Source organism: Hyaena hyaena, unplaced genomic scaffold (genome assembly GCF_003009895.1).
Source record: "Hyaena hyaena isolate Hyena2069 unplaced genomic scaffold, ASM300989v1 scaffold_65, whole genome shotgun sequence".
In the NCBI taxonomy this organism is placed as follows: domain Eukaryota; kingdom Metazoa; phylum Chordata; class Mammalia; order Carnivora; family Hyaenidae; genus Hyaena; species Hyaena hyaena.
Genome location: NW_024080697.1, coordinates 490,393 through 516,675, shown reverse-complemented (window position 1 = coordinate 516,675; position 26,283 = coordinate 490,393). Strand labels below are relative to the sequence as shown.

Here is a 26,283-nt window from a genome sequence, read left to right as displayed (position 1 = left end):
AAGCCCACAGCTAACATCATCCTCAATGGGGAAAAACTAAGAGCTTTCCCCTTGAGATCAGGAACACAACAGGGATGCCCACTCTCACCACTGTTGTTTAATGTAGTGTTGAAGTCCTAGCCTCAGCAATCAGACAACAAAATGAAATAAAAGGCATCCAATTGTCAAAGAAGAAGTCAAACTTTCACTTTTTGCATATGACATGATACTTTACAGGGAAAACCTGAAAGACCCCACCAAAAAACTGCTAGAACTGATGAATGAAATCAGCAAAGTCGCAGGATACAAAATCAATGTACGGAAATAAGTTGCATTTTTATACACCAATAATGAAACAACAGAAAGAGGAATAGATCCCGTTTACAACTGCATCAAGAACCATAAAATACCTAGGAATAAACCTAACCAAAGAGGTAAAATATCTGTATGCTGAAAACTATAGAAAGCTTATGAAAGAAATTGAAGATGACACAAAGAAATGGAAAGACAACCCACGCTCATGGATTGGAAGAACAAATGTTGTTAAAATGTCGATACTACCCAAAGCAATCTACACATTTAATGTAATCCCAATCAAAATAGCACAGCATTCTTCACAGAGCTAGAACAAACAATCCTAAAGTTTTTATGGAATCAGAAAAGACCCCAAATAGCCAAAGTAATGTTAAAAAAGAAAATCAAAGCTGGAGACATCACAATACTAGACTTTAGCCTGTATTACAAAGCTGTTAATCATCAAGACAGTATGGTATTGGCACAAAAACAGACACACAGACAAATGAAATAGAATAGAGAGCCCAGAATTGGACCTACAAATGTATGGCCAACTAATCTTTGACAAAGCAGGAAAGAGTATCCAATGGAAAAAAGACAGTCTTTTTAGCAAATAGTGCTGGGAGAACTGGACAGCAACATGCAGAAGAATGAAACTAGACTATTCTCTTACACCACACACATACACACACAAAAAAAATAAAAAATGGATGAAAGACCTAAATGTGAAACAGGAAACCATCAAAATCCTATAGGAGAAAACAGGCAGCAAACTCTGACCTTGGCCACAGCAACTTCTTACCTGACATGTCTCTGAAGGCAAGGGAAATAAAAGCAAAAATGAACTACTGGAACCTCATCGTGATAAAAAGCTTCTGCACAGCAAAGGAAATAATCAACAAAACTAAAATGCAACCTACAAAATGGGAGAAGATATTTGCAAATGACATATTGGATAAAGGGTTAGCTTCAAAAATTTATGAAGAATTTACCAAAATCAACACCTGAAAAACAAATAATCCAGTGAAGAAATGGGCAGAAGACATGAATAGACACTCTTCCAAAGAAGACATCCAGATGGCAAACACACATAAAAAGATACTCAACATTGCTCATCATCAGGGAAATACAAATCAAAAGCACATTAAGATATCACCTCACACTGGTCAGAGTGGCTAAAATTAACAAGTTAGGAAATAACAGATGTTGGCAAGGATGTGGACAATGGGAGCCCTCCTGCACTGTTGGTGGGAATGTAAACTAGTGCAGCCACTCTGGAAAACAGTATGGCAGTTCCTCAAAAAATTAAAAATAGAATTACCCTTCAACCCAGCTATAACACTACTAGGAATTTGTCCAAAGGATACAGGAGTGCTGATTCATAGGGGCACATGTACCCCACTGTTTATAGCAGCACTCTCAGCCCTAGCCAAATTATGGAAAGAGCCCAAATGTCCGTCGATTGATGAATGGATAAAGATGTGGTTTATATATTCAATGGAATACTACTCAACAATGAAAAAGAATGAAATCTTGCCATTTGCAACAACATGGATGGAACTGGAAGGTATCATGCTAAGTGAAATAAGTCAGAGAAAGACAGATACCATATGATTTCATTCCTTTGTGCAAGGTGAGAAAGTTAACAGAAGACCATAGGGGAAGGGAAGGAAACATAAGATACAGAGAGGGAGGCAAACCATAAGACTCTTAAATACAGAGAACAAACTGAGGGTTGATAGGAGTAGAGTTTGGGGGGCTGGGGAAAATGGGTGATGGGCATTGAGGACAGCAATTGTTGGGATGAGCACTGGGTATTATATGTAAGTGATGAATCATGGGAATCTACTCCTGAAGCCAAGACTATACTGTATGTTAGCTAACTTGACAATATATAAATAAACAACTAATTAATAAAATTTTCAAAAAACAAAACTTACAATGTTTAATTTTATCTACATGGCTAAAGGTCTAGATATTTAAGTTAGCCCCCCCAAAAAGGTTTTATGGAATCATCTCATTGACAAAATAGAGGATCGTCATATATTTGGGCTGACTTTATATTCTATCATACGAGGTAGTTGTTTACGTAGTAAGGTAACATATTTTGAGAGTAATGAAAACATCCACAGAATGCTTTGCTTTATAAAAGCATTTCCCAGACAGAATCTTATTTAAATATCTAAAACAACCAAATCTGGTAAGCTGCTTGATCTCTATGCTCTGAACAAGAGAAAACTGAAGGTAAAGAGTTTAAATTCCCCAGGCAGAGAACTACCTAATGACAGCACCAAGTCTGGATTCCAGGTCTCCAGATTCCAAATCCCAAGCTCCCTCCCCACACAGCTTCTTAATGTCACATACAACACTACTTCCTTAATGCAAAGAGATGCTGAAGGTTTTGAGATCCACAGATTAGGAAAAGCATCTCAGTAAGAATCTGAACTTTAGAGCCCCCAAAATAGTAAAATGGACCATGCTAAGCAGCACTTCAGTAGTTAAAGCAGAACTGATTATTTTGAAACTAACAGAAGTTTGAAGTTCTCTTTGCAATGACATGGATGGAGTTAAAGAGTATTATGCTAAATGAAATAAGTCAGAGAAGGGCAAATACTGTATGATTTCACTCACAGATTGAATTTTAGAAAACAAAACAAAAAAGCAAAGGGGGTAAAAAGAGAGAAAGGCAAACCAAAAAAACAGATTCTTAACTATAGAGAACAAACTGATGGTAACCAGAGGGGAGATGGGTGGGGTGATGGGTGAAATAGTTGATAGGGATTAAGGAGTACACTTATTGTGATGACCACTGGGTGATGTATGAAAATATTGAATCACTATGCTGTACACCTGAAATTAGTATTACACTCTATATTAACTAACTGGAATTTAAAGAAAAACTTTTTTTAAAAAAGTAGTTTGGAGTTCTCTATACAGGAAAGATCTAGGTTAATGTTTTTAAAACTGGCACATTCTGAAGTATTCTCAGGAATCCTTCAGTTCTGTACGAGAAAGTTTTTTTTTTAAGTTTTTATTTATTTATTTTGAGAGAGAGAGAGAGCGCGAGTGCGCGTACAAGCAAAGGGGAGGGGCAGAGAAGAGAGGGAGAGAATCACAAGGAGGTTCCGCACTGTCAGCACAGAGCCTGACGCAGGGCTTTATCTCACAAACTGGGAGATCATGATCTGAGCTTAAATGACTAAGCCACCCAGGTGCCCCTGAATGAGAAAGTTTTTAATTTTTTTGCCTATGTTTTATTTTTATTTCTGAGAGAGAGAGACAGCATGAGGAGGGGAGGGTCAGTGAGAGAGGGAGACACAGAATCTGAAGCAGGCTCCAGGCTGTGAGCTAGCTGTCAGCACAAAGCCCGACACGGGGCTCGAACCCAAGAACCATGAGATCGTGACCTAAGCCAAAGTTGGACACTTCACCGACTGAGCCACCCAGGCGCCCCAGAGTTTTTAATTTTTAATTTTCACTTGCATGTTAATCACAAAATAATCATAAGCATATTCTAGATCATCTGCATGTATTCTCAACAGCTAGTTACCAATATAAGATTTCAGGGCTTAAATTTGGTTTGTGATAATGATAGTGTGTACCTTAATAATTTGCTGTAGTACCTTAATTGTCACAGATTAAAGAGAAATATAGAAGCAGCTCTAAAACAAAAACTATTGTGGCATAAGTAAAGGTTGTGGACTCGTTTCAGAGTGCTTTAAATTTTTTTTAATGTTTTCTATTTAATAAATAGGAGAGAGAGAGAGACAGCGTGAGCAGGGGAGGGTCAGAGAGAGAGGGAGTCACAGACTGAAACAGGCTCCAGGCTCTGAGCTGGCAGTCAGCACAGAGCCCGACGCGGGGCCCGAACCCATGAACCGTGAGATCATGACCTAAGCGAAAGTCGGACGCTTAACCGACTAAGCCACCCAGGCGCCCCCAGAGTGCTTTAAATAGAGTCCTGGTTCTCAAGTTTTAACATGTGCTGGAACCACAGAGAGGGCTCACTAAAAGAGTGCATGTTTCTAATTTAGTAGGATGAGAGCTGCCAATTGGCATTTCTATGTTTCCAGGTGATGCTGATGGTTCAAGGATAACATTTGAAAATTACTAGATAGAGAAAAGTGGCACAAAGTAAGTAATACAGGCATGCTGAACTCAAAAGAAATAGGACTACAAGCAATGGGCGTTGTATGGAAGCCAATTTAACAATAAATGATATTAAAAAAAAAAAAAGAAAGAAAGAAATAGCACTACAGCCTGTTTGGATATTAGTCATAAGATGAACTGGTTCCCCCTGCCAAAAAAGGCAGCCATAGCTACTAAAATTTCTCAATGCAATGAGTAGCAATTCAGTTTCAGCAAAATATCATTAGCTGCCACACTGACTATTAACTCTTTGTTTTCATTGGTTTTGTAGCTTTACTTCTATTAATTGGTGAAACTGTTTTGATTTTCAAATCATATAAAATCTCTAAGTATAGGGAACATTACAATAAAAACAATTCAAGATAACATCAAGATCTGGGAAATATTTTCCCTTCAAAGGGGCTCTGTACATTATGTAAAGCTGGCAATTGTGGATGCTAGCATAACTACATTTTGCATATGAATCTAGCATGGCTATATTATTTTACAGAAAATAAGACAATTTACACATTTCTAGCCTTCTGCCCTCACCAATAAAATAACCTGGATTACAGTCAACTTGAAATACAGCCATTGCATTATCAAAATCTGCACACAGAATACCGGAAATGAACAAAACTCCACAGGGGTCTCACCATTGCTGCTGGTTTTTGCATTCTTTGCCAGTTGTGCACGAGTAGCAGCAATCAAACTATCATGAGCCAATTCCTGCACCCGGAGGAACCATGGAATACTACTGTCCGTGCTCTCACTGGAGAGGAAATCATTCCCTGAATCCTCTGCCTCATCTTGTACAAATACTAAGTGCTCAGCTGAAGAGCCCAGACCTGGAAGAAACAAAGAGGATATATTAAAGTTACCCATCAAGTAATCCTTTTATCATCCCTGCCTCAGATACATGTGTCCTGAAATCAGCTATTCCAGATTTTCACCTCTCACCTCAAGCTTCTGTTCTCCTACATTAGTTTATCACTTTTCCACTCCCAGCCAACAGGCTTGTCTTTCTTACCTCTTCCTGCTTCTGGGGCAAAGCTGTCCTCCCTGGCAAACAAGCTAACCCTCACCTCTAGAATGCTGACCCTAACCTTCAGTTACCTCCTCTCTGCCATCTGCAAGCCATTCATCCCTACTGGCCACCTTACAACCTCCCTTTTTATAGCCTTTAAATCTGTCTCGCCCATTTTTATTTTTAACCAGAAGAGAAAATCCCTAGTACTTCTCTAGCTATTCAGTGTCTCACAGTCAAGTTTCCTAAACAAGCATAACTTCTAACTTTTGTATCCGCTTTCTCACCTGCTATCCACTCCCCACCTCTAACCCTGGCCTCCACACCTCCACTACCTCAGCAACAAGTGCTCTTGCAGAGGTCACCTGATAGACACTTCCCAGCCCTCTCTCATTATCCCATCTTGTGGTATTTGTACTACGTTTCTTCTTTAAGATCTTTTCCTCTCTTGGTTTCTCCCACATCACTCTCCTTGTTTTTTTTATCTCTGCCTAGCAACTCCTTACCATTCTTCTGTTACCCTTTTATGTGCTGTTTTTTTTTTCAGGATCCTAGATTTTCTACCATTCTATTTATGCTCCTGAATCAAAGATTCCATGTTTGCTGTTTTATACATTTCCTGAATGCTGATAAGCACCAAAATAACTTACTTCACACAAGAAATTCTCAAATTCTAGATTCCTATTTCTAACTCTCTAAAGAATACCTCCTCATGAATGTCCCTCTGAGACACTAATATCAATTAGCACAAACTGGAACTAATCATCCTTCCCACAAACCCTGTTCTTGGGTTATCTTGCTGAATGCAACAACCTAATTTCCCAAACAAGAAACTTCTGAGTCATTCTAGGATCTGCCTTCTCCCTCTACACATTCAACTGATCACCAGACTATACCAATTCTCTAAAATAATAAAAATAAGACTTCTTTCCATTATAAGTACAACTGAATTAAATATGCCCCACCCCTAGTTTTTTTCTTAAGCATTAGCACAGTTCAGAAAAGGAGAAAGAATACCTGCTCTTGTTAGGTTAAGAAGAATAAAAGAAGTGCTATCACTTGGCTGTAGATCTTGCAACAAGCTAGGAGACTCAGGAGTGGACAAAAACTCCGGGGACTTCTGTACAGTCTGAGCCCTTGTCTCTTCTCCGTCTGGGCCCACATTCACCTGAAGGCTTCTCAACACAGCCGAGGAAGGGACCTCCTTGGAGGAGTTTGTATGACTTGGCGTATCATCTAGCAAAGGGAAAATACCATGGCTTTATGTAGCACCTATCTCCAAGGAGCTCACTGCTGAAACACAGCACCTAATACCCTTATGACATCCCTTATGCAGCAGCATTATTTTACAAATACAAAATCGGCTCAGGAAAGAACAAAGAGATAACTTTAAGTTTGAAAGGGAGTCAGCCAAAATGTGAAGGACAGACTCATCTGACACTTGGCAGTAACCAACCATCCACATTTGGACATTTACAGACATTTGTCTTTGAGGCCAGAAGTCAGTACTTTTCCCTTGAAAAATATAGTTATACAATGAATACTAACTCAAGAATGGATCTAAAGTTTTATTTTTCTTGGGAAGAAGTCTCTCCCTTTAATTTTTATAGCATGTGACAGCTCTGTTGAGTCATTAGAGGGAAAAATCACAGCCTGAGAAATAATTACAATTTTATAGAATCACCAATATGTTTTATTATACTTCTGGGTTTACACTGAAATGTAAAGACATAATACAGAAGACTTGTTCTCTACAACTTTATTCTAAGGGCAGGGATAAATTTACAAAGGTTTTGGTTGCAATAAAATGAGCAACTGCACTACAGTGCCAAAGCATCCAATGTCTTCAGGAGTTTCATTCATCTTTATAAAAGGCAGGTAATTTTCTTCCCTTTTTTTAAAAAGGAGATAACAAATAAGATTACAGGAATGAAAGTGGAAGCCTAGAGACAGTATTGCCATTTCAAAGCCTAATGAAATAGCACAACATGAATGTACTTAATGCTACAGAACTGGCTAAATGGTAAATTTAAATGGTTAAAATGGGTAACTGGTTAAAACGGTAAACCTTAGGTTATGTATAGGTTATCATACACACACAAAAATCTAATAAAGTTCAGAGCAGCATTGTTTGTCATAGTACAACACTGGAAAATAACTAAATATTCATCAACAGTGTTATGGATAAAGTTGTGGTTACACTCACATAACAGAACACTATACAGCAATGAAACCAAACCAACCACAGTTATACACCCAAAGATTAATCTCACAACTATACAGTAACAGAAGAAAGGCACAAAAACGAACATTCAAACAGTTTCATTCATTTAAAGCCTAAAAACACCTGAGATTAAACTGCATTGCTTAGACCTGGGTAGTTGAACTTAGAAAACAAATAACGGTTAAAAAATTGAGGATAGTGGTGACCTATTGAAAAACAGGAAGGAACCCAGGGAGGGCATGGGAGCTGGCAAGGTCCTACTTCTTGATTAGGTGGTAGGTATCTTCTTTATAACAATTCCTCAAAATGCACTAGCATGGCACCTGGATGGCTCAGTTGGTTAAGTGTCCGACTTTGGCTCAGGTCATGATCTCACGGTTTGTGGATTTGAGCCCCGCACTGGGCTCTATGCTGACAGCTAGCTCAGAGCCTGGAGCCTGTTTCGGATTCTGTGTCTCCCTCTTTCTCTGACCCTCCCCTGTTCATGCTGTCTCTCTCTCTCAGAAATCAATAAAACATTAAAAAAAATTAAAAACAAAAACAAAAAAATGCATAAGCATATGATTTTAGATTTTTCTGTATCTATCACATTCCCCAACTAAAAAGAAAACATATATATCATTCATGGAATGATACACATATACTTAAGAAGGAGAGGAATAAGGTCAAGGAGGTACATGCAGATACGTTTGTGTTTGTAATATTGTTTTATGAACTGGGAAGTACATGGGTTTTCATTTATTATTACTGATAACTGGTTATCTAAACTATTTTTAATCAGAGTGCCTGGCTGGCTGAGTCCAAAGAGCAAGTGACTCTTGATCCCAGGGTCATGAGTCTGAACCCCACATTGGGTGTAGAGATTACTTAAATGAATATAAAAAAATTTTTAAGTTTTTATTTCTTTTGAAAGAGAGAGAGAGCATGACCAGGGGAGGAGCAGAGATAGGGAGAGAGAGAGAATCCCAAGCAGACTCCACACTGCCAGTATAGAGCCCAACACAGGGCTCGAACCCACAAACCGTGAAATCATGACCTGAGCCAAAATCAGGAGTTGGTGCTTAACCAATTCAGCCACCTAGGAGCCCCAATAAATAAAAACTTATTAAAAAAATAAAAAATAAGTAAAATACTTTTCATCAAAATTAAAACTAAAAGTTAACGTAGAAAAGAATATTGATGCTTTTGTTCCTTCATTATTTCACTTCATTTATTGCTAAAATATTCAACAAATTAAAATCGGGAGAGAAAAAAATTTTTTATGCTTAATAAAAATCAAAACTTATTAGCACATGGAAATTTATACAGTTTGAAAATCCAGAAGAATTTGGACTCAAACATACCAGTCAAAAAACAGGAGCTGAATATAGAAGATATGGGAAAGCTAGGGGGCTAGATACCGAAACCTTAAGTCAACATTGGTTAGTTGAATATATCTGCCCTTCTTGAATCTGTAAACATTGAAAAATATTTTAAAGTCACTTCAAAAAATCAAAACAGGACACCAGAAGTAACCAGAAGACTTTGTAACATATAAGCTATCACCAATCACCAATAGGTGCCCCTGCCCTGATTTAATATCAATACATTATGAGTAACTTGTTCTGTGAGTGTTCTGCAAGACAAGCAAACATTTCTACTAAATTTTAACTTGACAAACGAACAATGTTTGCAATACGAGTAGCATGTGACACCGAACATTACATGATCATAACTAAGCCAATGGTTCTTCTCTCTCCCTCTCTCTCTCTCTCATTCACTTGCTTGCTGTGGGATTGTGGGTGATCGCCTCCCATGCTCAGATGCTCGGTCTCAGGCCACAGTGTTTGTCAGAAATCAGTGACTTTTCAGAACACTGGAAGGTGCCCACAGCTGGCACTAGTGTCTTTTTTGTCACCTCAAAGCACCCATGGACAGTCAGTCCTTTGCTTTTCCATACACAATAAGCTTCGGAATACTTTGTTTCATTCTAGATCATTGGATAGATTCTTTGTTAAAATTGCAGGAAAAAAAAAGATTTCATTGAACCAGTAGATAGTAGTGATTCCATAAGTGACAGTGAAAAGTCATCCTACACAATAACCCTTCTCTCTCTGGTCTCTCTCACTCACACCAACCATGAAGGTTTTCAAAGGTGAGTGCAGGTTACTTTGTTTATTTTTCTTTACATTTTGTATTTTATTATTTTGTATTATACTACAGTATTGTAATCATTTTTATATGAATATTTTGGGTTGTGGAATGAATCATCTGAGTCTCCATTATTTCTCATGGGGTAATCCACTTTGATATATAAGTGCTTTGGATTACAAACATGTTTCCAGAACAAATTATGCTCACAAACCAAGGTTTTATAGTATTCCAAATTTTAAATATTCCAATTTCCAGAAAATAAAAAATTCATTACACCCAAAAACAATGCTCACCTTTCTAACAGTCAAGTGATAGGATCTCCTTCTCCCCATCCAAAATTAATCTCACTACCCACGATCAGCATTCTACCTCCTCCTACCTCTCCTGGAGACTCCCCACTAATTATCCATTCTTTCTGTCTGCAGCTTCTCTAATTGGCCCTTTCCTCTTAGCATAAAACCATCCTCAAATATTTTAGACCTTAAAAAAGAATTCTGCCATCTACCTTATGTCCTCTTTTTCCTCCCCTAGCAAGAGAGCCTTTAGAAAGTGTATTTACTTCCTCAACTACACTTAGCTTGCACGGATACCTTGACCCACTGCAGCCTGGCTTTCCACTCCCTTTCCAGGGAACAGGTCCTGCCAAGGTCAACAATGGCCTCATTGGCCCTATCTCATTGGAACAGTCCCTATCTCCTGGGCCTCTTAGAAGCATCTGACACACTGACTCTCCTGTTTTACCCTGTACCTTGAATAGGGAGTTCCACCTTGGTCTTTTCTCCTCACTCTCACATTCTATGAATGATCCTATCCATTACTATGGCTCAAACTACAAATGCACTTGTGACTTCCCTGGTTGCTTATTCTCCATGATTCCTAATTTTTACAGTTGCTACCAGATATCCCATCTCATCAGTATCACAGAGCAGACTAAGCCCTTAAGACTTGCTTATCTTATTTCTTATGATCTTAATTTTTACCTGGTAACATTAGCCGACTGCATTCTGAGGCCTCAGTCACCGGAAGGAGGGACAAGCAAGTAATGTCTTTAGCTTCCGATTCCACTAGCCCCTGTCCCAATGGGATGGATGTATTCTGAACAAACTGTACCAGGAGCTGAGGGTGTGGGGGAGACAATATTGAAACATACAAGTTGTTAGGAATGAATCTAAACCATTGAATTTACCAAACGTTGATAATGTAATTAAGTCTTCATTGCTTGCTAGTTTCAACCACATTCATAGAAAAACTAGATTAACTACAAAATAACACTTAAAGTTATTGTTATCAAGTGCACTGTTCTAAAGAAAAGCTGAATTATATAATTAACCTCTATCACCTTCCATCAGAGAAAATATAAAAACAATTATATTTTTAAATGAAGGCTATTAAAAAGTCAACTGCATTGTACTGATTACATTTTACAAAGCACTTTTTTTGTGTAGTGGCTCATTTAATCCTCAGTATAATTCAATAAGATTGAACATGGTAGTTTAAAGACAGGGGATCAGTTGAAGACATCAAATGACTTGTGTAAGGTCACATGACTACTTAGGAGAAGTAAGAGTCTTCAAACTCATGTACCCTGATTCCAAATTCATTGACCTTTCTTTCCACTATGCAACACAGATGTACTAAAATTTAAGTGAGAAAAATGAATAAAAATAAAAAATGTTTAAATAATCTAATCACATTTAGGAAGAAAACACTTTCAGACATATATAAAATTAATTTAAAAATGGTTGTGGTAGTAAAAATTTACATATACATACACACATACACATATATACCATACATAAAAATTCTGTCATTATGTAATTACCTAGATTTATACTAACTTACACTTAAATAAATCTAAAAAGTGATAGGTAAACACAAAGTTTTTAAACTTTTGAGAAAGTACTTAGTGATAGAAAAAATAATAAACTAGTAGTTACAATCAAAACCATATGGCCCACAAAAACCTAAATTATTTACTATCTGGCTCATTACAGAAAGTTTGCTGACTCCTGAACTAAGGACAAACTTTGGAAGATAGCCCACAAAAAAATAAAAATAAATAAGTAAAAAGTGCTGCCTTGGCTCACCTCTGGTTTGGATTCTAACTCATCTGATAACATTGATTCAGCTTCCAAATCCTATAGCTGCTCAGGGGACAGGTTAAAAATTTGATTCAGAGTCAATGACACGTTCTTCTTATGCTCATATTCCTTTAGAAATGCTATGCTTTCCCTGTAAGATGCTGTGCTGAGCCTAAAAAAAAAATAAGAGAGAGAAAGAATTAGAGTAGTGGAAAAATGTAGCTAAATAAACAAAGGCACTTCTCCACATATCCAAAAATCACAACTAGCAAGCGAATGAAGAATTCAGCTCAAAACACTTGTTTTAAAATAGAACAAGCCCAATACATGTCAAAATCCATTGAAACTTGTATTTGGAGAATTCCTACTAATCTATTTTAGAAAAGTTCTTAAAAATGGAAAAAGGTTTACAATAGTGCTCCCCTATGACCCAGCAATGGCACTACTAGGAATTTACCAGAGAAATACAGGAGTGCTGATACAAGTGCATAGGGGCACTTGTACCCTAATGTTCATAGCAGCACTTTCAGCAATAGCCAAATCATGGAAAGAGTCTAAATATCGATCAACTGACAAATGGAGCAAGAAGATGTGGTTTATATATACAATGGAATACTACATGGCAATGAGAAAGAATGAAATCTGGCCATTTGTAGCAACGTTGATGGGAACTCGAGGGTATTATGCTAAGTGAAGTAAGTCAGGCAGAGAAAGACAGATATCATATGTTTTCACTCATATGCGGAACAGGAGAAACTTAACAGAAGACCATAAGGGAAGGGAAGGGGAAAAAACTGTTAAGGAGAGGGAGGGAGACAAACCACAAAAGACTCTTAAATACTGAGAACAAACTGATGGTTGATGGGGGGTGGGGGAGAAGGGAAAATGGGTGATGGGCATGGAGGAGGGCACTTACTGGGATGAGCACTGGGTGTTATATGGAAACCAACTTGACAATAAAGCATATTAAAAAAATTTTTTAATGGAAAAAGGTATAAGCCCAAAGAATTTCTTGTTAGTATCTGTAATAATAAACAACTGCAAGCAAGGTATAAATAGACATACATACCCAACACTCAGGGAATAGTTAATGAGGTTATGGCACTTTCACTTAAAAATATGGTTATGAAAACAATGCAACAACAAAAAGTGCTAATGGCATGTTAAATTACAAAAACAAAATGCAGAAGTATATGCTTGCTATTATTAAAGCTAGTTAAGAGGAAAGTAAAAGGAAATTTACACAACTATAATAGTAGCTATGTTAGGTGGTACAGGCTGGAGTGACTTACTTTTCTTTTCTCAATTTCCTCATCTTTCTAAAAGTAGTTTACACAGTGAAAATTTGAACAGTGTTTCCCAAAAGTCCCTTGGGACCCTGATGCAGCTGTTTTCTGCTATTATTAAAATTCTTACTTTCTTATAGCTTAATTTTTTTTCAGAACTCTGACAAATGAGTTCACTTTATTTTGTACAATTGTTGCTAAAATTGGGAGCACTGCTATAAACAAACCATACAGTGCAAATGTACCCAGGATGGGAATTTTCAATTAATACCAAGGTTGACTGGAAAGTTAGAATAAAGCAGACTTACTCTACAAAAAGGGCATTTAGCAGTACCTGAATAAATGTTTATTGTCCTTTTGGTTCCTTCTTCTCCCCCTTGCTAGCTTCCAGAAACCTTCATTTTCATCGTAAAAAAACAATTCACAAGATGTAAGTGAAAATGTCCTTTAAGTTTCCCACATAAAATCAAGTAAAATAAATCCCTGAGTTTTCCTTTCACATGTTTTTTCTTATGCAATCACTATACATAATAGTTCAATGTGGTTTATCCATCCCTCTTGTTCACAGAAGGAACTGAGGCTCAGTACATCACTTACTCAAGTTAAGTTTAAGAACCAGAACTTATTAAGTTGCAGAACCAGAACTCACACCTACAGAGCAGGCTGGCATGACCAGTGATTATATCTGTCTACATCTGATCTTGAAACACCAGGATTTAAGAATTTCTTTTCCCCAATTCCAGCTCATCTCAAGAAGCCAAGAAATTACCAAATGTTTGTTTAGGTTATCCTTAAGAATCCTCCAACTTTGAGTTTGCAGGATTATAAAATCTCTGAGAAACTAGACAACTATTTACTCTCCTTTATATTTGTTAGGGTTCTTAGAATAGAATGGTGCTGGCTGCATTTCTATTACCCTTACCTAATGAAAAATGAAAAAAATGAAGTTTATGAATATGTGCACTGAACAAGAGAAAAATCATTTACTAGATCTTAGTTCTGCAAAGCTGTAATAACAATGTAAAGAAGGAAGCCCCTTCTCTCTTCTAGTTTAAAAGCCACCTCTAGATCACCATTTCTCAAGGGTCTATGGCTATCTATGATATCTTTTTATTTCAGTGATAATCTTTTTTTATTTATTTTGAAAGAGAGAGCGTGTGCATGTGAGTGGGGGAGGGGCAGAGAAGGAGAGAGAATCCCAAGCAGGCTCCGTGCTGTCAGCTCAGAGCCCAAGAGGCTTGACGGCAGGCTCTATCTCAAGAACTGTAAGATCATGACCTGAGCCAAAACCAAGAGTCAGATGCACAACTGACTGAGCCACCCAGGTGTTCCTTGTTTCAGTGATAATCTTTAAAAAAAATTAACATAAGCATTTTCTGGGTATGTATGAGAAATGGGTATGTATATTATAATTGAGTTCTGCCCAAGTTTGTGGTTTGTCTGTACACTGTATGAACTAAAGAGAGACTAGGAGCTCAGAAAAAGCAGGCTGACCTCAAAAGAATCTGTGCTGCAGCACTCAGTATCATATCAAGTATATTGTGTGAATCTCATCTTTAACACAGCAACTCGCTATGTTTATTAGCTGAAAATGTGAACGCAAATATGCAATTAAATTGGTTTCTGTCTTCAATTCCCATCATCCATTTAACAGGTTTCAAAAACTGCAATATAAGTCTTTAAGTAACAGCTTCACTGAGATATAATTCATATACCATACAATTTACTCATTTAAAGAGTTCAGTTCAATTGTTTTTATTATATTCACAGAGTTGTACAACCACAACCACAATCAATTTTTTAAATTTTTTAATATTTATGTATTTTTGAGAGAAAGAGAGAGAGCAAGCATGAGCAGGGGAGGGGCAGAGAGAGAGGGAGACATAGAATCCCAAGCAAGCTCCAGGCTTGGAGCTGTCAGCACAGAGCCCCCCACAAAGGGCTCAAACTCACAAACCACAAGATCATAACCTGAGTCGAAGTCAGACGCTTAACCAACTGAGCCACCCAAGCGCCCCACACAATCAATTTTATAACAACTTCATCATCCCAAAAAAGAAACCCTATACCCATTAGCAATCACTCCTCATTTTCTTACAAACCTTCCCCTGACCAGGCCTAGGCAACCACTAATCTATTTCTGTCTGTGTGGATTTGCCTATTCTGGACATTTCATATAAATGGAATTATAGGGGCGCCTGGGTGGCTTAGTCGGTTTTGCGTCCGACTTTCGTTTAGGTCATGATCTCGCGGTTCGTGGGTTCGGGCCCCGCGTCGGGCTCTGTGCTGACTGCCAGCTCAGAGCCTGGAGCCTGTTTCAGTCTGTGACTCCCTCTCTCTCTGACCCTCCCCTGCTCATGCTGTCTCTCTCTCTCTCCTAGAAATAAATAAAAAATATTAAAAAAAATAAATAAATGGAATTATAGATGTGATCTTTTGTGCTTGGCTGCTACCACTAAGCATAATGCTTCCAAGGTTCCTCCCTCTTGTAGCATGTATCAGTATTTCATTTCTTTTTATTGTCAAGTAACATTCTTTTGTATAGATACACATTTTATTTATCCAAGTATCAGTTAAGGAACATTGGGTTATTTCTACAATTTGGCTGTTATGAATAATGCTGCCATGAACATCCATGTGCAAGTTTTTGTGTGGACATATGTTCTCACTCTTTTGAATATACACCAAGAAGTGGAATTGCTAGGTCATATGGCAACTCTATGTTTAACCTTGTGAGGAATTACCAGGCTGTTTTCCAAAGTGTCTACACCATTTCACAATCCCACCAGCAGTGGATTTCTCTACATCCTCACCAACACATTATTATAGCCCTCTTAGTGGGTGTGAATAGTAACCCATTGCGTTTTGAGCTGCATTGCCTGATAGCTAATGATTCTGAGCATCTCTTCATGTGCTTATAGGCTATTTGTACATCTTTCTTTTTTTTTGATGTTAGAAATATTTTATTTTTTATTTTTTTGCTTATTTTTTTCTTAGTTTATTGTCAAGTTGGTTTCCATATAACACCCAGTGCTCATCCCAGCAAGTGCCCTCCCCCATACCCATCACCCGCCTTTCCTTTTCCCCACCCCCATCAGCCCTCAGTTTATTCTCATCTTTTTAGGAGAAATACTTATTCAGATTTTTGGCTCATTTCTAAAATTGATCGGTCTTTTTATTGTTGAGTGTATAAGAGTTCTTTATATATTCTAGATATAAGCTCCTTATCAGATAAAGGATTTGCACAACCTTTTTCCCATTCTGTGTGTTATCTTCTCGTTTGCAGGGCAAATCTTATCTTTATTTGAACAAGGCAACTCTAACTCTACAGTTATCAAACAAAACCTCATTAAAATTGTCATTCAAGGACTTCTAGTCTTAGTTAAATGTAAGATCCTACTATCATAAGCTGCTTAACAATGTCTTGACACTATAAATACTACCTTGTATGATATTCTCTGGATGAGTATTACTAAAGGTAAATGTAAAAAATGAAATATATTATTGAATCCAAGGCTAAATTTTTCCACCATTCAATTCAACATTAAGTACTTCATTTCAGCAATACAACATCTCTACCATATAATATGAATGATATTTTGAATTTTGTTTTATGGTGTGGTATACTTACTCATAAAAATCCAATCCATGGCAACAACTGATATAATCCTAACAACCTAAATTGTACTATGTACACAGTTCCTTAGAGTCATCAAAACATATTAGGCTGCTAATATTGTAACAAGTTTGTATGGTCCCAGGCAGATAACTAGGCTTATCTTGGTGACCACTGAGTAGTGTATCAAATTGTGGTAACATATCGAATTGTCAAATCATTAAGTTGTACACCTGAAACTAATTTAACACTGTATGTCAACTGTTCATCAATTAAAAAAATATATATAGGGGCACCTGGGTGGTGGCTCAGTTAGTTAAACGTCTACTCTTGGTTTTGTTACTCTTGGTTTCAATTCAAGTCATAGTCTCACAAACCCCTGTCAGGCTCTGCATCAGTGATGCAGGATTCTCTCCCTTTCCCTCTCTCTCTGCACCTCCCCTGCTCATGGGCTCTGTCTCTCTCTCAAAAAACAAAAACCAAACAAACAAAAAAAACTTAAAAAGAAAAAAAAGAGCTATGTAAGAGGGATAAGAATTACTACCTAGCTTTATGTCTGAGTATATTTAGTGTAATCATAATAAAAATAATTTGGCAGTATGGGGACCACTATAGTGTGCAATGCAAAGTTTTTCCTTTAAATGCAATCTGTATAACATGGGAATGAATGGGACTGCTCTTATTCAAAAGGAAGCTGTTTTCAAGTTAATTATGGGTCTCAAGATTTCTTCCCAGGCCTTCTTATGCTATTAATTAATATACTGGAAATGCAACTAAGTAGTCACCCACATCACCCCAAATTATTTTTATTACTATTTTTTTGAGAGACAGCATGCACCCACAAACATAGGCGCAGAGAGAGAAAGAGAGAGGAAATCTCAAGCAGGCTCAACACTCAGCATGGAATCCGACATGGGGCACAACCCACAACCCTGGAATCATGACCTGAACCAAAATCAAGAGTCAGATGCTCAACCCACCCCCAAATTCTTTAATGCAGACACTAATATTTGTTCATTTTATTTTGTATCTTTACCTGGTACACAGGCAAAATATATATCCTTATTTCCTAAATTACTAATTTACCCCATTGTAAATAATAAAAGAGATAATGACATTTAACCACAACAAACCAAGAGTAGGTCCATCAAATCCTATTTTTCCACAGATCATAATTATTGGCGTCTTGGTTCTGGATAGAGTTCACAACAAAACAAACTGATCTCATAAATCCAGGGATTAGTCTAATAAATACTACTAATAAATACGAAATAAGTAGTACTAGTCAGACCCTTTCTCCCTCTACCCATGCCAACAACTGAATTTTACTGTGTGCACTGTTCTTTTGGCCATCAAAGCACATTAGATGATTAAAGAAAACAATCTTGGTCTAGCACAAATTATATTTTTTAGATACCCACTGTCCTACCACTATTATACTAATAGTTAATAGCAGAATATATTAATATGTTATCCCATAGTCAGCTTAAAAGTTAAAACGAATGCAGGCAATACAAAACTTTGCAATGAACCAAAGCAAAGAATACAGGAAGGCCTAAAAAGTTCTGTAAATTGGTAATGAGAAAACTTACAACAAAAGCGAAGCAGATAGAAGAAAAAAGTGATCTCTATGATCTAGACCATCCTGAGAACAATTCTCCTTCTGTTTTTAGCCAAATAAACAAATCCTGAGAACTGAAGTCTAATAAACTGCATTCTTCTACAGTACACTCAACAGCATCCAGCAAATTATTCATTAACGCTAAGTAGCTGAACAAGTTAAAGAAGCTAAGACAGATATGTCTATTAAAAAAAAAATTCCAAGGTCTCTAAAGCAGAAATCTAAATCCTGCCTCTGACTTTTTGGTTGAGACCTAGGCAAGCTACTCAACTTCTTGGCCGTAGGTAACTCATCTGAAATACAGATGAAGCAAATCTACCTAGGACTATTTATGTATCAGTCAATAGAAATGCTTTACAAAATTCTTCAGAAACAAAGCTCTACATAAATGCTTAAGAGACAAGTAAATCTATCAAATGCTTTATATACTATAAAAGATTAAGAAATCTGCCTTTAATTGAAGGCAGAATGAAATTGAAAAATTTCATGAATTTTTTAAAATAAAACTTACTAAACTGATGTCACAAACTACTTAACAGATTATGTCCCACAGATGAAAAACACTATAAAGTATCTTCGAAAATCTAAAATGCATATCTTAAACACAGACTCAGCCATAAAACATAAAACCATAGATATAAACCTGCTATAAATATACATTACAAATCAGCAATTATCATTGATAAGAGTCTTGGGGAAACTGAAATTACTTGAGTCCTTACACAAGACAGGAATTAGTTAGTGGTAACACAGTGTCCAGAGGGTGGAGATGGCCTAAAATCAATGCAGGCTACATGGAGAAATATTGGGAGGAAAAACCATGCCAAAATAAACTAAACAAGTAAGAGAGGAACAGAACTGATACAGGTCTCTTGCATCAGTCCCAACTGCCATACAGAAGGGACTATATTCCAAAGGGAAAGATGACCAAGGCCTTTTACTACCCTGCTCAAGAAAGAACGTCATTGTATCAGCTTCTAAAAAGTAATGTGATTCCACCCTAGGAAAACAAAGCCCAGAATATCAATACTGTTCTTACTTGACAGAGGCAGAAAATGGCCTTGACCTTGACCCAGTTTCGGAAAGAAGGGAGGGAAGGGGTAAGAAAAAAAGGGGAGAAATTGAGAAACACTGTGGTCCCAACTGGTCACCAATCTGCTTCTCAGCTCTCTCCATTTCTACCTGTATCTGACCACAGACATAGACCCAAACAATGCTTCACTAAAGCTGAAAAAACTATGACAAAGATTCTACTAATGGCAGAGAATTACAAAGGCCAAAAATTAAAATAAAAAAAAAAAAGAGCAGTTTAAATTTTGGTATAAAATGGTAGTCATAGGGGTTCCTGGGTGGCTTAGTCAGTTAAGCATCAACTCTGAATCTCCGCTCAGGTCATGATCCTAGGGGTAGTGAGATCAAGCCCCACATTGGGCTCCTCACTGAGTATAAAGCCCCTTCCCCATCTCTCTCTCTTCTGCCCCTCTCCTCAGCTCATGCTCACACACTCTCTCTCTCAAAATAAATATTAATTAACAACAATAATAAGATAGTAGTCCTAGAAAAAGAAAAGCCAAGTAACTTCTTATATTCATATCTAGTATATTACAGGAGTTGATTAAATTCTAATAGTAAAGTGGTAACAGGTACTAATGAAAAAAAATTATAATATAGAACTGTGAAGCCAGAATGAATCTTACCAATACAACATTCATCCTGGGCCTTCCTTTTTCCTTCCCAGGATCTGCTGAGGTGTTCTATTCCCACAGCCTTCATTTTTACTCTAGTCACCTCCCCCTTTCTCTGCAAACCTTCAGAGCCAAATTTATCAAAAGACTTGTCTTCACTTTTTCATCTCCAGTCATTACTCAATCCCAAGACTTCACCAAAATTTCTCTTGTAAAGGGTACCAAAGATCTTCATGTTACCAAACCCAATAGACACTTTGCAGTCCTAATCTTACTTGACCTTTGCAATGAACAACTATTGTTTTTAATTGTCCGACATGCATCTCCCATTTAGGCGACAGAATATTGTGTTTGGGATATAACCCCTCCCTCACTGGATACATCTTCCGTGAGACTATAGAGTAAGGTGTTCTTTCCTTCACTGACCAACTGTTGGACACTTGACCCACACTGAGACACTTTTCCTCAGAATGTGAATTCTGAAAGAAATAACAAAGGGCTGAAAACTGCTCATTCCCCAGTAATGCAGCTAGCAGCCTCCCGTGGGGCTGCTCAGATTCCTGTCCTTTATGAAGCCAAGGTCTTCATCATTTCCTTTGATCCTATCAGCTGCCCACAACCTTGTTATAAATTCTTCTTCCGAAGCAAACTGGTTACTTGCAACCAGAGACACAACTAGTATTATCCCTTAGAAACACTGCCTCCTTCCTCAAACTTTACTCTCTTTGCTTCCAAGATACATGTCCCTCACTTTACTCTTATGTCATTGCCATTCTTCCAGTTTCCTTTGGTAACCTTTTTGTTAAGTTTACTTATTTACTTTGAAAGAGTAAGAGTGAGAGTGAGAGCGAGACAGGGAGGGAGGAAGAGAGAGAGAGAGAATTCCAAGCAGGTTCTGCACTGTCAGCAAAAAGCCCAATGTAGGTCTCGAGCTCACTGTGAGATCATGATCTAATCCAAAATTGTATGCTTAACTGACTGAGCCACCCAGGTGTCCGTCTTTTGGTAACTTCTATACTCTTCCTGCATGCAGCCTCTAAATATTAATATTCCTCAGGACAGTATTCAGGACCTCTCCTCTTGCTACACTCTCCTCCTAGTATAAACTTATGGCTTTAAATGATAGTCTCCAAAATTTTTTTAAGTTTTTATTTAAACTCCAACAAGGTAACATACAGTATAATATTAGTTTCAGGTATACAATACAGTGAATACAGTGATCCAACAATTCATTACAACACCAGGTGTTTTTTTGAGAGAGAGACAGAGAGAGACAGAGAGAGACAGCGTGAGCCAGGGAGGGTCAGAGAAAGAGGGAGACACAGAATCCGAAACAGGCTCCAGGCTCTGAGCTAGCTGTCAGCACAGAGCCTGACGCGGGGCTCGAACCCACGAACCGCGAGATCATGACCTGAGCCGAAGTCGGACGCTTAACCGACTGAGCCACCCAGGCGCCCCAATCACCAAAGTTTTTGTCTGTAGCCAAGATATGTCCCCTGAGCTGCAGACCTGCATATAAAATTGCTTACTTGACATCTGTACTTAATGTTTTAACTTAGTATCTCTAATGTGTCTAAAATGAATTCTCTCTCAAGCCTGTTTCCTACTCATGTCCTGCCAGTTCCACTCACCACAACGCTCCACTTAAGACAGGACCACTATGCACCCCATTTAGGAGTCATTTTTATTACTTTCTTTCCTTTGGCAATATCCAGACCAGCTGCAAGTCCCACTAAGATAACAAATCCACCTACTTCTATCCACCACCCTATTTCAGGCCACTATTCACACCTGCCCTAAACTACTGTTAGTGCCAGCTGACTGGTCTCCCTGTTTCTATTCTTGCCTACCTCCATTCTATTCTCTTTACAGTAGTAAATATCATTGTAGGGGCACCTGGGTAGCTCAGTCAGTTAAGCGTCCAACTTCAGCTCAAGTCCTGATCTCATGGTGGTGGGTTCAGGCCCCGCTTCAGGCTCTGTGCTGACAGCTCAGAGCCTGGAGGCTGCTTCAGATTCTGTCTCCCTCTCTCTCTCTGCCCCTCCCCTGCTCATGCTCTGTCTCTCAAAAATAAATAAAAATGTTTTTAAAAATTAAAACATGAGTCCAATTATATCACTCACCTGCTTGAAACTCTGTACGTGGCTTCCCAATGCACCAGCATAAAATTCAAACTCCTTATCCTGGCATGTAAGAACCTAGGTGATCCATTCCTGCTCTTCCAACCACACTCGAATCACTCTCCCTTACTTGCTCACCCAGCTCCAGCCATGTTAGTTCCTTGAACACATTAAGCTCTTTCTGATGTTAGGGATGTGCACACGTCTTTTCCTCTACCTTGGAATGTTTTCACCTCTCGCTTCATTAGTTACCTCTTTTTCACTCTTCTGGGCTCTAACTCTCAACTCATTTATAAAGCCTTTGCCTGATCACCTTATCCAAAGAAGATTCCCCACACTCCCATCTTTCTGCTGCTTCTAATTCCTTTGTTTTTATACAGTATTCCTTTTTTTTTTTTTTTTGGTCTGGCTACTCCCCTAAATTGTAAGCTCCATAAACAAGAGCAGGAACTAGTCTGTCTTGTTTATAACTTTACCTTCTACTACCTAGTACAGTGCCAGGCAAAGTACTATATGCAATATAGAAGGAATTTAGGTCTCCAAGAGTCATTTCTGATACTGTGAAGCTCCAAGGCTGTCTTTACTATGAGATTAAAGGGCTTTCATACAAATTTCCCTGCAAACACTTAGTAGGCACTGAATAAATACCTGTACAATGAATGAATGACTTGGATATAACACCAAAATATCTGCCTCTATTCCTGATCTCTCTCCTAAACTCCAAATTTTCATTTCTAACTGCTTGCTGGGTATCTCCACATAGATATCCATTTCAAACCTAACAATGTCCAAACTTCAGATAATTGTCTCCACCACCAAACCTGTTCTTCCTCCTATATTATCCGTTTCAATTATTGCCCAATCTTCTTCCCACTCAGCCATAAATTCTACATCTTCAACTATGTCTCTCATCTTCCATATTTAAATAATCCCAGTAGTTCTAATCCCCCAAATTTATTCCTCCTGTAATGCCCTGTTTAGGCTTCATTATCTTTCAACTACACTATTAAAACAGACTCCTAATTCCCCTTTTTCATTTTTTTAAGTTTATTTATTTTTGAGAGAGAAAAAGAAAGCAGGGGAGGAGGAGAGAGAGAATCCCAAACAGTAGGACTCAATCCCACCAACCATGATATCATGACTTGAGCCAAAACCAACAGTCAACTGACCTAGCAGCTTAGGTGCCCCAAAATTTCCCTTCTCAACCCATCTTTCCACGCAGCCACTCGAATTATCTTTCCAAAACACAGAAATGCTTGTTACTCCACACACTAAAAATCCAGTGCCTCAGAATATTAATCAAATCCTGAAGTATGGCATTTCAAATATTTTACAATCTATCTTCAAATACTGTTTCAGTTACAGCATATCCATATTCTTCAATTAACCCTTTACTCCAACCCACATGGACTATTGAATGAACACACGAGCCTATTTCAGTGCTCAACATCTTTGCTAAGAATAGTTCTTCAACCAATAATAAACACTCCCTATCCAGTTGTGATTTTTTGAAATCCTTTCCAGACTTTTTTCCCCACCTTTTTAAATGCTTGTTTATTTATTTTGAGAGAGAGAGTGTGAGTGTGTGTGAGTGTGTGTGTGTGTGTGTGTGTGTGTGTGTTTCTGAACAGGGGAAGGGGCAGAGAGAGGAGAGAGAATCTCAAGCAGGCTCCCCACTGACAGCACAGAGCTTAACAAGGGGCTCCATCCCACCAACAGTGAGATCGTTGAAAATCAAGAGCTGTACACTTAGCCGACTGAGTCACCCAGGTGCCCCTCCTTTCCAGTCTTTAATATCCAAACTCAAATGCCATCCTCCACTAAGACTCTGATCCCTTCCCTCCAGTGAGAACAAATCTGTCCTTTCTGTAGTGCTGTCACAACACACTATTTCACCGCATTTTAGTAATGATTCTATCCTGCCTAGGCTGTTGTCTGAATGTATACCTTTCTTACTGGTTAAAGTCATTGAATTTATTCTTTCTACTCTCATTAACTTAGTATGATGCTTTGCACAAACTAAGCATTCAGGAAATATCTGCTTAATAATGAGGTAACCCTCTTCATCTACAAAGAAAGAAAAAAAGCTAGAGATTAAGTAACTTGGCAAAAATCAGACATCTACTTAAATGCAGAATTTTTAAAAACCAGAACCTAAATCTTCTGTTTAGCTGACTTTACTCTGTCCATACTAAGATAAAACAGGTGAAATTTCTCACTCCATAACAACAGATGCCACTATTTAAAAATGTTTCTTTTATCCACTTCGCAAATATGTTGCATTGATCCATGGGCCAAAGAGAAGAAGTACAAATTCTTAAGTCCCAAGTCAGTAATATTTAACTTCCAAATGGTGCCTAAATGCATGTCAAAGCCTCGTGGGATAAACTTTAACAGAAGAAATGCATTCTTTTCTCTGAAGAAACGTCGGAGGAGAAACAACCTACGAATGCCTCCAAGACTGTAAACACCCACAGCCCACAGCCTCGGCTTAAAATGACAGGCGAAGAAGCAGCTAGCAGCCAAAGCCCCTCAGAGCCGGCAGCCTTCCGTCTTCTAACACCCAGAAAGTAAGTGCACATATGAAACAAGAGGTAGCTCTGGGTTAGAAATCTCGAAGGCAGAGTCTTCTCGGCATCCTTTCTGCCCCCACCGCAACGGCCTCAGTGTAAGGCCCCAAGCCCGCGGGCAGGGCCCGGCTGCGGGTGCCGTCCAGGAGCCCCTGCCCTAGGGACTCGCTGGCTCCAGCTTTCTCAGGACCGTCAGGTCCCCAAGCCCCGCCCCCACAACCAAGCAAAGGAGTCGAAACAACGGCCCCAAAACGCCCCGAGGCGAAGGGCCAAAGCCGTAGGGCTTCAAACCGGCCGCTCCCGGGCCCGCCAGATAAGGGAGGGGTGCCCAAGGGGGGCGGTTTCCCAGTCCTCTCCGGAGTCGAACTCGGCCCGAGCCCCCGGGGGACCGATACTGGCTCTCTCCCTTTCGGAGACCACCTAGCTGCGCGGGTGTGGCCTGGCCCAACCCCGAGCTCACCTTCCTTTCCCGGGCAGCCGGCTAGCCGTCAGTCGGTCCCGAATTCCGTCCACACACAGCGTCTTCCGGCTCCCGCCGGAAGCAGCGGCAGCGCGGGACAGGAAGTTTGGCCAGCCCCCAACGCTCACACCCACTGGCTCGCCCCAGGCTGGACAGCGGCCGCGCGGTGTGAGGGTCCCGTCGAGGCGCAGATAGCGGGCGGGTGCCGGGCTGTCAGCGCAGGGCTGTGCTCCCGGACGCGAGGAGCTGCGGTCTCTCCGCTCCTATTCATTCCCGACCTTGGGGCCCCGTGGTCTACGAAACCCGAGAAACGGGGTCAGTCCGTGCCAGCCGTGACGTCATTGCTTCCTTGCAGCAGCAGAAGGGGTAGTTTTTCCTGTCAGCTGAGATCAGAACTAGTTACGAGGGAGGCAAGCGAGGAAGAGAGCCCTACTTAAACATTTATAAAAGTTCTCAGTGAAGAGGACCTCAAAGCTTCACTGCCTTAGAAGGGAACTTGCAGAATCCGGTCCTGCATTCCATGCGGGACGGGGTAGAATTGAGACTAAGGTGTGTAACTTTTCTCGTAATATGAATTCCCCAGAGTCTGGGTTCCCTATATTAGGACGGAAAGAGCTGTCGGATACGCACACCGGGGACTAGAACACTTGAGTTCAAGGCTGGACGCCACTTGTTAGAGCTTTGTGCGGTTGACAGACTCTGAAATTATTAATTTTTGAGTACTTGCTGCGTACCAAAGGAGGAGGAACTCAATTAAGATCGTGGTCTGGGAATTAAAAGAGTTCTCTAAGAAAGGCATTTTCCTCTCTCAAAAATAAGTAAAACATTTAAAAAAATGTTTAAAAAGGCATTTTCAAGGTTAAACACAAGCCTTGATTTGATGACAGGAACCTGAATGGGTAAGGGAGTAGCAGTTTGGGTGCACAAATGATGGTGATTTAAAAACAAAGTAGAAACATGTAAGAGGAAGGTTAATTCCTCTTTAGATAAACAGAATTTATTACAGGTGTCAAAAGAATATTTTATTTGGAGGTCCCCAGCTCAAGTAAAAGGTTAGAA

The 26,283-nt window shown here is 39.0% G+C and overlaps 1 protein-coding gene across 5 annotated transcripts in view; it reads right to left on the bottom strand.

The window, feature by feature from the left end:
* Positions 1-25,522, bottom strand: part of ZNF410 (zinc finger protein 410) — a 50,420-nt gene extending 24,898 nt beyond the window's left edge. The window contains exons 1-6 of one of the 5 annotated variants that reach the window (XM_039232249.1): positions 25,225-25,522; positions 13,487-13,547; positions 11,873-12,038; positions 10,766-10,901; positions 6,446-6,664; positions 5,058-5,249 (exon numbers count right to left, since the gene is read on the bottom strand). In XM_039232249.1, the coding sequence (XP_039088180.1) occupies positions 5,058-5,249; positions 6,446-6,664; positions 10,766-10,901; positions 11,873-11,905 (580 nt within the window). In that variant the 5' untranslated portion in view covers positions 11,906-12,038; positions 13,487-13,547; positions 25,225-25,522. The remainder of the gene's footprint in view (positions 1-5,057; positions 5,250-6,445; positions 6,665-10,765; positions 10,902-11,872; positions 12,039-13,486; positions 13,548-25,224) is intronic. The other 4 variants (XM_039232248.1, XM_039232250.1, XM_039232251.1 and 1 more) reach the window with 4 other exon arrangements.
* Positions 25,523-26,283: the final 761 nt, after the last annotated feature.